The sequence below is a fragment of the Chrysemys picta genome, unplaced genomic scaffold (genome assembly GCF_011386835.1).
Source record: "Chrysemys picta bellii isolate R12L10 unplaced genomic scaffold, ASM1138683v2 scaf410, whole genome shotgun sequence".
Taxonomy (NCBI): Eukaryota; Metazoa; Chordata; order Testudines; family Emydidae; genus Chrysemys; species Chrysemys picta.
Window position 1 is genome coordinate 45,533 of NW_027053117.1, and position 11,226 is coordinate 56,758.

At 56.7% G+C, this 11,226-nt stretch overlaps 1 protein-coding gene across 5 annotated transcripts in view; it reads right to left on the minus strand.

Annotated features, from left to right (window-relative positions):
* Positions 1–10,946, minus strand: part of LOC135978692 (class I histocompatibility antigen, F10 alpha chain-like) — a 35,788-nt gene extending 24,842 nt beyond the window's left edge. For 2 of the 5 annotated variants that reach the window (XM_065579545.1, XM_065579546.1), the window contains exons 1-2: positions 10,780–10,946; positions 2,635–2,898 (exon numbers count right to left, since the gene is read on the minus strand). In XM_065579545.1, coding sequence (XP_065435617.1) covers positions 2,635–2,898; positions 10,780–10,840 — 325 coding nt within the window. In that variant the 5' untranslated portion in view covers positions 10,841–10,946. The remainder of the gene's footprint in view (positions 1–2,634; positions 2,899–10,779) is intronic. The other 3 variants (XM_065579544.1, XM_065579547.1, XM_065579548.1) reach the window with 2 other exon arrangements.
* Between the last annotated feature and the right edge of the window lie 280 nt (positions 10,947–11,226).

Here is an 11,226-nt window from a genome sequence, read left to right on the forward strand (position 1 = left end):
GAGTGGGGTGGGTCAGCCCTCCCCACCCACCCCTCTTCTCCTCCATGCTGCACTCCACAGGGATAAGCAGGGTGGGGCATGTGACGAACTGGGACTGTTCTTAATGTGGTCTGTGAATGCTGACAGGGGAGTGTGGCTAGGATAGTCTGCAATGGGGGGATGGGACACTGACCAAGGGAGAATACCTGAGCATGTAACATGAGAACCCAGGAAGGGGTTAGAGGCCAGGTGAGACCTTTGCCTGGGAAACTGAACAAAGGCTGTGGGAGGGGTCGCTGAAGGAGAGTCTTGGAAGCTGGCTGGTGAGGTGGCTGGGAAGCAGAGAGGGCTCTGACCTCCCAAGGGGGCTGGGGTGCCAGAGGACCCCAAGATGGACCTAACTGAGGGGTATCCTGTGGTCTGTGCCTGCAAGACCTGTCTTGGACTGTGTCCCTGTCATCTAAATAAACCTTCTGCTTTACTGGCTGACTAAGAGTCATGATGAATCGCAGGAAGCCGGGGGTGCAGGGCCCTGAGTTCCCCCACACTCCGTGACAGGGCACCGATGAGGTCTCAGAGGGACCAGACCCCGAATTCCCCCATGTGCGTGTTGGGGGCAGACACAGCTAGAGAGAACACTTGGTGGTCAAGATGCAGGACTCAGGACAGTCTCTGGCGATCTGGCAGCCCCAGGATGGGGGGGAGGAAGAGGGGTAAATGGGGGGAGGAGGGCAGGAGGGACAGTGGTTTGGGGAGGGGGCAGTGGGAACAGAACAGCAGCTCCCCAGCGCAGGCAAGCGGAGCCCCTCTCTCAGCACTGGGGAGGCTGGTGTCCGTGTGAACAGGTCAGGCTGGACAGGCTCAGCAGCAGGGGACCAATGGGTGAGATTAGTCAGGAGAGGGTTAAACTAGCTACAGAGGGGGCGGGCTGGGGGGCAGACACTTGGCAACCCTCCACGCTGTCGCTTAGTCCTGGGGCAGGGCCACCAGAAACCCAGGTGTCCAGGGCAGGACAGGAATTAGTTCTCATTGCTGCTGTCAGTGCTGGGAGCCAGGAGGGATTGGAGGTGCTACAAGGGGCTGGGGACACTCCTGGGTGAGCACCAATGTGACAGGCCAGTACCACTGACACGGGGAAAACAGGGATTGTCACTCGCGAGTCCCCTCTCAGGAAGGGAGGAGCAATTACGTCAGAGAGACCGTCACCTGCCAGGGACAGTTCAGCAGCGCCAGGCACTGAACGCTTATGGATCATTCCCGTGCTAAGTGAGACAGCACAATCGGGGGCCTGGCCAGGTGACTACAGCCCCCCACATCAGGGACTGAGCAGGAAGAACGGCTCTGTACACGTCTATTGATAGTGCGCAGGGGAACCTGCCTGACCCCGGGGGCTCCGTGCTGGGTTTGTGGTGCCAGGAGTAAGGCAGCCCGGGAGTCTCTGCACGTTGCAAAAAGAACAGGAGTACTTGTGGCACCTTAGAGACTAACATATTTAGCTGTAGTCCACGAAAGTTTATGCTCTAATAAATTTGTTAGTCTCTAAGGTGCCACAAGTACTCCTGTTCTTTTTGCGGATACAGACTAACACGGCTGCTACTCTGAAATCTGCACGTTGCAGGGGCTGATTCTCTCACTAACTCTCCAGCCCAAGTTGATGACACTCTGCGGAGTCTGACCTGAGATAAACTCACTCTGGAAATAAGACAAAGTGAACAATGAAGGAGGCTCACTGGTGAGCAGCTTCTCCCCAGGGCTGGGGTGAATGCACCACTGCCTGCTCTTGTGACTTTACTGTGCGTTTCATGATAGTGGGTGGTTTTAATAAATCCCCAGTTCCTGGACTCATGGGATTAGGGGAAAGTCTCAGCTCTCTTTTCTTACAGCAGTAACTTCTAGTCCTTCTAGCAGCAGGGAAAACCCCAGAAATGTGTCCCCTAATGGCTCAAACCAGAGGGCAAATAAAAATAAGCTCCAGTATTATTCCCAAAATACTTACAACGCTTAAGCCAAACTCAGGATTTTGGGGGTCTGACTCGTGATGTCTGAACACTTGGGGCTGTCGATATTGGGGCTCCCCATCACTCGATATCTGGGAATTGAGACAAGACGTCTCAGAACCCTGTTCTAGCTTTAGGGTCTGACAGAGTCACTGTTGTAGCCAGGAGGAACAAACCCCCCTGTCCAGAAATCGCTGGGTGCGATTCTCTGGCCTGCGTCACCAGGAGGTCGGACTAGCCGGGTCTGCTGGGAACTTCTGGCTTTTGCACCTCTGCCACTCTGTCTGGGAAATATATGTCTGGGAAATGGCGGGGGTGGGAGGGGGCCCCCCCGAAGGGCAGCAGAGGCAGCTGCAAGTGGGACTGGTAGCAGAAGTCTGGGCTGTTTGGGGAGGGGACAATCTGAGAGTCCCACTTTGGAGGGTGTCAAAAAATCTCTTTCGCATGGACCCTCCATCCTGCAGCCCCTCCCCCCATCCCATATCCCTTTGTCCCCCACATTCACACTGACTCCAGCGAGAAAATGCGCCTTCGGACTCTGTCCCCTCCCCCCATCCCCAACACACATCCCGGTGTCCCTTCACCCTGTTTACAACCACACTCCCAACCCCCACCCCATTTCCCTGCATCCCTAGGTCGTGTTGTGTCCTTCACTCACCCTCGGTCCGGTTGTAGAGCTGACTCAGGGTGTTCAGACTCGCATTGTACCATTTCTGGAAGCGCTGTCCCCACCAGGTCACCTCGTCCCAGAACTCCGAACCCTCGTTCTGCGCCATCCACAGTGTGTAGGGCTCCGCCCTCTTCGTCCCACTGGTGTAGACATAGGTGAGCTGATCGTCCACATACACAACACGGCTGTACCAGGGCAGCCCCGGGGCAGGCTCCGACACCACAGTGTCCAAAATGCGCCTGGAGTGCAGGCCTGAGGGGGGAGATTGGGGGAGGGGAGAGTCAGACCCAACCAGACCCTGCCAGGAGCCCCTGGCAATATGCGAGAGGCAGCGCCATCCCTCAGGAGGGCTCCTGTGGGAGGGAGATCTGGGGAAGGGCTCACAGAATGGCCTGACCGGGGAGAAAGAGACGGTGGGGTAGAAGGAGAAAGGGAGGCAGGGCTGGAGGGGGAGTGAGGAGAGGAAGGGGTAGGGAGGTACAGGGGGGCTGGAGCATGTGAGGAGTACGGGAGCATATGGGGACCGTGTACTGGGGGTACAGGGGAGTGTGAGGCAGGAGAGGGGGCCCAGGAGGAGGGGCAGGGCTGGAGTGCAGTGTGGGGAAAAGGAAGGGGGTGTTATGGGAGAGGGTGGGGCAGGAGGACTGGGGGAGGGGAGATGCAGGAGCTGAAGCTGGGGAAGGCAAGGTGGGCAGGGGAATGTGTCCAAGCTACAGGTGGGAGCCAGGACACCGGCTGTGCACAGAATTTACTGTAATTTATTCAGAACATAAGATCGGCCAGACTGGGTCAGACCAAAGGCGCATCTAGCCCAGTCTCCTGTCTTCTGACAGTGGCCAATGCCTGGTGCCCCAGAGGGAATGAACAGAACAGGGAATCATCAAGTGATCCATCCCCTGTCGCCCGTTCCCAGATTCTGGCAAACAGAGGCTAGGGACAGCATCCCTGCCCATCCTGACAAATAGCCATTGGTGGACCTATCCTCCATAAACTTAGCTAGATCTTTTTTGAATCGTGTTATAGTCTTGACCTTCACAACGTCCTCTGGAAAGGAGTTCCACTGGTTGACTGTGTTGTGTGAAGAAATACTTCCTTTTGTTTGTTTTAGACCTGCTGCCTATTAATTTATTTGGGTGACCCCTAGTTCTTGTGTTATGTGAAGGGGTAAATAACACTTCGGTATTCACTTTCTCCATACCAGTCTTGATTAAGACTATGATTTTGTCATGGATATTTGCAGTATAAGACCTGGACAGGTCCTGGGCAACGAAGAAAAGCTCACGGAAGCCCGTGACCCATCCGTGACTTTTACTAAAAATATTCATGGCAAAATGGGGAGCTCAGCTGCGTGACCCACACACCACCCACGGGCTAGGCAACTGCAGCCCACTCAGAGCTCCGGGTCCCCCTGCCACCCACAGCAACTGGGAGCGGTTGGTTCCCCCACAACCCACGGAGGCCGCCCCACCGCTCCCGGCTGCTACAGGTGGCAGGGGGACCGCACAGCTTCCGGCCGCCGTGTTCTGAAGTCATGGAGTTTGCTGGAAGTCTCAGATCCCATGACTTCCGCAACCTCTGTGGAAAAATAGACTTTCATTATATCCCCCCAGTCATCTCTTTTCCAAGCTGAAAAGTTCCAGTCTTATTAATCTCTCCTCATGTAGCAGCCATTCCATACCCCTAATCATTTTTGTTCCCCTTTTCTGTACTTTTTCCAATATTTCTTTTTTCTGATGGAATGACTATATCTGCATGCAATAGTCAAGATGTGGGCATACCATGGATTTATATAGAGGCAATATGATATTTTCTGTCTTACTATCAGTCACTTTCCTAATGATTCTCAACATTCTGTTAGCTTGTTTGATTGCCACTGCGCATTGAAAAAACGAGGAGTCCTGTGGTACCTTAAAGACTAAGCTTTCGTGTATGCATCTGACAAAGTGGGTTCCAGCCCACGAAAACTTATGCCCAAATAAATTTGTTAGTCTTTAAGGTGCCATGGGACTCCCCTTTGTTTTTGCAGAAACAAACTAACATGGCTATCCCTCTGAAACTCCACATTGAATGCATGTTTTCAGAGAACTATCCACAATGACTCCAAGATCTCTCGAGTGGTAACAGCTAATTTAGATCCCACCACTTTATATGTATAAACTGTGATTATGTTTTCAACTGTGCATTACTTTGCATTTATCGACACGGAATTTCACTTACCATTTTATTGCCCAGTCACCCAGTTTTGTAAGATCATAGAAGATTAGGGTTTGAGGAGACCTGGGATGTCATCTAGTCCAATGCCCTGCTCAAAGAAGGACCAACACCAACTAAATCATCCCAGCCAGGGATTTGTCAAGAAGGGCCTTAAAAACCTTCTAATGATGGAGATTCCACCAGCTCCCCAGGTAACCCATTCCAGTGCTTTACCACCCTACTAGTGAAAAAGTTTTTCCTAATATCCAAACGAGACCTCCCCCACTGCAACTTGGGACCATTACTCCTTGTTTGGTCATCTGCTACCACTGAGAACAGTCTAGATCCATCCTCTTTGGAACCCCCTTTCAGGTAGTTGAAAGCAGCTATCAAATCCCCCCCATTCTTCTCTTCTGCAGACTAAATAAGCCCAGTTCCCTTTGCCTCTCCTCATAAGTCATGTACTCCAGCCCCCTTATCATTTTTGTTGGCCTCCGTTGGACTCTGTCCAATTTTTCCACATTCTTCTTGTAATGTGGGGCCCCAAAATGGACACACTACTCCAGATGAGGCCTCACCAATGCCGAATAGAGGGGAATGATCATGTCCCACGATCTGCTGGCAATGCTCCTACTTATACAACCCAAAAGGATGTTGCCAAAAAAAGCTAACAAGGGCACACTGTTGACTCATATCCAGTTTCTCATCCGCTGTAACCCCTAGGTCCTTTTCCCAGAACTGCTGCGTAGGAAATCGGTCCCTAGTCTGTAGCAGTGCATGGGATTCTTCCGTCCTAAGTGCAGGACTCTGCACTTGTCTTTGCTGAACCTCATCAGATTTCCTTTGGCCCAATCCTCTAATTTGTCAAGGTCCCTCTGTTTCCTATTCCTACCTCCAGCGTATCTACCACTCCTCCCAGTTTAGTGTCATCTGCAAACTTGCTGAGGGTGCAATCCATGCCATCCTCCAGATCATTAATGAAGATGTCGAACAAAACCGGCCCCAGGACCGACCCTTGGGGCACTCCGCTTGATACTGGCCGCTAACTAGACATGGAGCCATTGATCACTGTTGAGCCCGATGATCTAGCCAGCTTTCTATTCACCTTACAGTCCATTCATCCAGCCCATACTTCTTTAACTTGCTGGCAAGAATACTGTGGGAGACTGTATGAAAAGCTTTGCTAAAGTCAAAGAATAACATGTCCACTGCTTTCCCCTCATCCACAGAGCCAGTTAACTCATCATAGAAGGCAATTAGGTTAGTTAGGCATGACTTGCCCTTGGCGAATCCATGCTACTGTTCCTGATCACTTTCCTCTCCTCCAAGTGCTTCAGAATTGACTCCTTGAGGGACCTGCTCCATGATTTTTCCAGGGACTGAGGTGAGGCTGATTGGCCTGTAGTTCCCCGGATCTTCCTTCTTCCCTTTTTTAAAGATGGGCACTACATTAGCTTTTTTCCAATCATCCGGGACCTCCCCGATTGCCATGATTTTTCAAAGATCATGGCCAATGGCTCTGCAATCACATCAGCCAACTCATTTAACATCCTCGGATGCGGTGCATCCGGCCCCATGGACTTGTGCTTGTCCAGCTTTTATAAATAGTCCTGAACCACTTCTTTCTCCACAGAGGGCTGATCACCTCCTCCCCATACCGTGCTGCCTGGTGCAGTAGTCTGGGAGCTGACCTTGTTCGTGAAAACAGAGGCAAAAAAAGCATTGAGTACATTAGCTTTTTCCACATCCTCTGTCACTAGGTTGCCTCCCCATTCAGTAAGGGGCCCACACTTACCTTGACCTTCTTCTTGTTGCTAACGTAGCTGTAAAAAACCCTTCTTGTTACTCTTAACATCTCCGCTATGTGCAACTCCAAGTGTTATTTGGCCTTCCTGATTTCACTCCTGCATGCCTGAGCAATATTTTTATACTCCTCCCTGGTCATTTGTCCAATCTTCCACTTCTTGTAAGCTTCTTTTTTGTGTTTAAGATCAGCAAGGATTTCACTGTTAAGCCAAGTTGGTCGCCTGCCATATTTGCTATTCTTTCTGCACATCGGGATGGTTTGCTCCTGCAACCTCAATAAGGATTCTTTAAAATATAGCCAGCTCTCCTGGATTCCTTTCCCCTTCATGTTAGTCTCCCAGGGTACCTTGCCGATTAGTTCCCTGAAGGAGTCAAAGTCTGCTTTTCTGAAGTTCAGGGTCTGTATTCTCCTGCTCTCCTTTCTTCCTTGTGTCAGGATCCTGAACTCGACCATCTCATAGTCACTGCTCCCAGGTTCCCAGCTACTTTTGCTTCTCCTACTCATTCTTCCCTGTTTGTGAGCAGCAGGTCAAGAAGAGCTCTGCCCCTAATCGGTTCCTCCAGCACTTGCACCAGGAAATTGTCCCCTACACTTTCCAAAGCTTCCTGGATTGTCTGTGCACTGCTGTATTGCTCTCCCAGCAGATATCGGGGTGACTGAAGTCCCACATGAGAACCAGGGCCTGTGATCTAGTACCTTCTGGTAGTTGCCTGAAGAAAGCCTCATCCGCCTCATCCCCCTGGTCTGGTGGTCTATAGCAGACTCCCACCATGACATCACCCTTGTTGCTCACACTTCTAAACTGAATCCAGAGACTCTCAGGTTTATCTGCAGTTTCATACTGGAGCTCTGAGCAGTCATACTCCTCTCTTACATACAATGCAACTCCCCCACCTTTTCTGCCCTGCCTGTCCTTCCTGAACAGTTTATATCCATCCATGACAGTGCTCCAATCATGTGAGTTATCCCACCAAGTCTCTGTTATTCCAATCACATCATAATTCCTTGATTGTGCCAGGACTTCCAGTTCTCCCTGCCTGTCTCCCAGGCTTCTTGCATTTGTGTATAGGCACTTAAGATAACTCGCTGATCGTCCTGCTTTCTCAGTGTGAGGCAGGAGTCCTCCTCTCTTGTGCTCTCCTGCTTCCTCCTGGTATCCCACTTCCCTCAGGGCTTTGGTCTCCTTACCCTCCCCCCCCCCCCCCCCCCCGCCAACAAACCTAGTTTAAAGCCCTTCTCACTAGGTTAGCCAGCCTTCTTGCAAACCCCAAGTAAGTTGGGCAGTGTCCTTTTCCCCTCTTCCAACCCTTATCTTCTATGACCCAGTAGGGCCAGGCTGCACTGGGGCCTAACCCTGTTTAGGTCAAACCACACCTGTTACTGAGGTGTCACAAGGGCACCAATGTGCCTTAAGCCATTTTAAACAAACCCCAAACCCACCCCGCAGCCTCACCCGGATCAATACGGGCTGCTGAGCTGCCCAGCGTCTGAGCTGCTGCCTCATGGAGAACAAGGGAAATTCAAGTCCATGCCAGGAAAAGCAGGCCATCTCCTCACCCCATCCTACTGGGATCCGGAAGCTCTTTATCCGGCAGCTACGGGAGATCCTAACAGTACAAACGCAGCAGCTGTTCTGTGCTCTGCAACGGGAGCTCGCACCCAAACTAAGACCTGATTAATCACAGATCCAGGGTTCTAGACTCTCCCCTCGCCCTGGGGTGCTAAAACACCACCAGAGACAGAGGGGAGTTAACATCTCCTCTCTAGGATGACACCTCTAACGACCTGCTTCCACTACAGATACGACCCATTGCCATTGCTGACTGGGAGTACAACTGGACTGGTGCTGACACAACTTAGCCGTACGTAGCCAAGGACAAACCACACTCAGGAGTTCCAGGCACTGGGGTGAAACCCAGCGTGAAGAATCTTCTGGGAGCCATGAAAGGTCAGAGATCCAAGAAGCCTTTTCCCTTCATTTAACCCTGGTCTATGGGTGTGGGGGGGGAGCTAATTTACTCCCTCTCCCTCAACCTGAGCTCTGCAAACAGGAAGAATCATGTCTGAAAGCTCCGCCCTGCCCTGAGACGCGGGGAATGAAACAGCCTGGGCAGCGCCTGGACTCGGGGATTTCCCAGTCTGAGCACCTCACGGGGCTGCGACGGGCTTGTCAGCGTGTGCAGCACCCATGGGTGCTCTGGCCCCAACGAAGCCTCACCCCCTGGCTGGGTGAGGTTGGCATTAGATGAAGGGGTTACAGTTCAGTGGCTCTCAGCACCCCACTACACACAGTGTCCCAGCAGCGACCCTGGCAGCACCTGGCACAAGGGGGCCAGGACCCCCCCAGTCACTATAGCAACGTCACCGTTCCATGTCAGTGACCGCTCAGTGCTGGGGGGTGGGGGGAGCGGTGTGGTTATCCTGACACCTCTGAACGCAGAGCCCAGAACTGCCCCCCCACACCCAGCTCCCCTCTCCCTGCGCCCCCCAGCCCGGCTGCCCCCCCACACCCAGCCCCCTCCTCCCTGCGCCCCCCCAGCCCGACTGCCCCCCACACCCAGCTCCCCCCTCCCTGCACCCCCCAACACCCAGCTCTCCCCTCCCTGCACTCCCCAGCCCGACTGCCCCCCCACACACCCAGCTCTCCCCTCCCTGCACTCCCCAGCCCGACTGCCCCCCACACACCCAGCTCTCCCCTCCCTGCACCCCCCAGCCCGACTGCCCCCCACACACACACCCAGCTCCCACCTCCCTGCACCCCCCAGCCCGACTGCCCCCCCCACACACCCAACTCCCCCCTCCCTGCACCCCCCAGCCCGACTGCCCCCCCCACACCCAACTCCCCCCTCCCTGCACCCCCCAGCCCGACTGCCCCCCCACACACACCCAGCTCCCCCCTCCCTGCACCCCCCAGCCCGACTGCCCCCCCACACACACCCAACTCCCCCCTCCCTGCACCCCCAGCCCGACTGCCCCCCCACACCCAACTCCCCCCTCCCTGCACCCCCCAGCCCGACTGCCCCCCCCACACCCAGCTCCCCCCTCCCTGCGCCCCCCAACACCCAGCTCCCCCCTCCCTGCGCCCCCCAGCCCGACTGCCCCCCCACACCCAACTCCCCCCTCCCTGCGCCCCCCAGCCCGGCTGCCCCCCACACCCAACTCCCCCCTCCCTGCGCCCCCCAGCCCGGCTGCCCCCCCACACACACCCAGCTCCCCCCTCCCTGCACCCCCCAGCCCGACTGCCCCCCCACACACACCCAACTCCCCCCTCCCTGCACCCCCCAGCCCGACTGCCCCCCCCCACACACCCAGCTCCCCCCTCCCTGCACCCCCCAGCCCGACTGCCCCCCCACACACACCCAACTCCCCCTCCCTGCACCCCGCAGCCCGACTGCCCCCCCACACCCAGATCCCCCCTCCCTGCGCCCCCCAACACCCAGCTCCCCCCTCCCTGCACCCCCCAGCCCGACTGCCCCCCCACACACCCAGCTCTCCCCTCCCTGCACCCCCCAGCCCGACTGGCCCCCCACACACCCAGCTCTCCCCTCCCTGCACCCCCCAGCCCGACTGCCCCCCCACACCCAACTCCCCCCTCCCTGCACCCCCCAGCCCGACTGCCCCCCCCACACCCAGCTCCCCCCTCCCTGCGCCCCCCAACACCCAGCTCCCCCCTCCCTGCGCCCCCCAGCCCGACTGCCCCCCAACACCCAGCTCCCCCCTCCCTGCGCCCCCCAGCCCGACTGCCCCCCCACACCCAACTCCCCAGCTCCCTGCGCCCCCCAGCCCGGCTGCCCCCCACACCCAACAACTCCCCCCTCCCTGCGCCCCCCAGCCCGGCTGCCCCCCACACCCAACAACTCCCCCCTCCCTGCGCCCCCCAGCCCGGCTGCCCCCCACACCCAACAACTCCCCCCTCCCTGCACCCCCCAGCCCGGCTGCCCCCCACACCCAACAACTCCCCCCTCCCTGCACCCCCCAGCCCGGCTGCCCCCCACACCCAACAACTCCCCCCTCCCTGCACCCCCCAGCCCGGCTGCCCCCCCACACCCAACTCCCCCCTCCCTGCGCCCCCCAGCCCGACTGCCCCCCCACACCCAGCTCCTCCCTCCCCGGGGTCTCCCCCCGATACTCACGGCAGTGGCCCCCCGGCAGGGCTACAGCCCCCAGCAGCAGCAGGCGCAGCGCCAGGGCCATGCCCGGTCTCGGCCCCACAACCCGAGAACCCCGCGGGGCGCTGAGACCGGACTCCAGCTCCCAGCTACTGGCCGTGTGAGCCTCCAGTCTGCAGGGATTGGCTGAGAGGAGACCATCCCGCCAATAGCGGCGCGCAGCCCCGGCTCCGTCACCGGTCGCTGGGCAGAACCCGCTGGGCCGGCTGGCGAAGGGGAACCGAATGTCTGAGCCGGGGGGGCGGGGGCGGGATGAGACCTGGGCCCCGGGGCTGTAATGGGCGGAGCCGCCATTAGCTCGGCCGGTCTCTGGCCCCGCCTCTCTGGGGTCAGCTGGTCCGTGTGTTCCGAGGCTGGAACTCGGGGGGCCGCACCCCCGGGCTGGGGGCGGGTAGCACTAGGGGAAGGGGT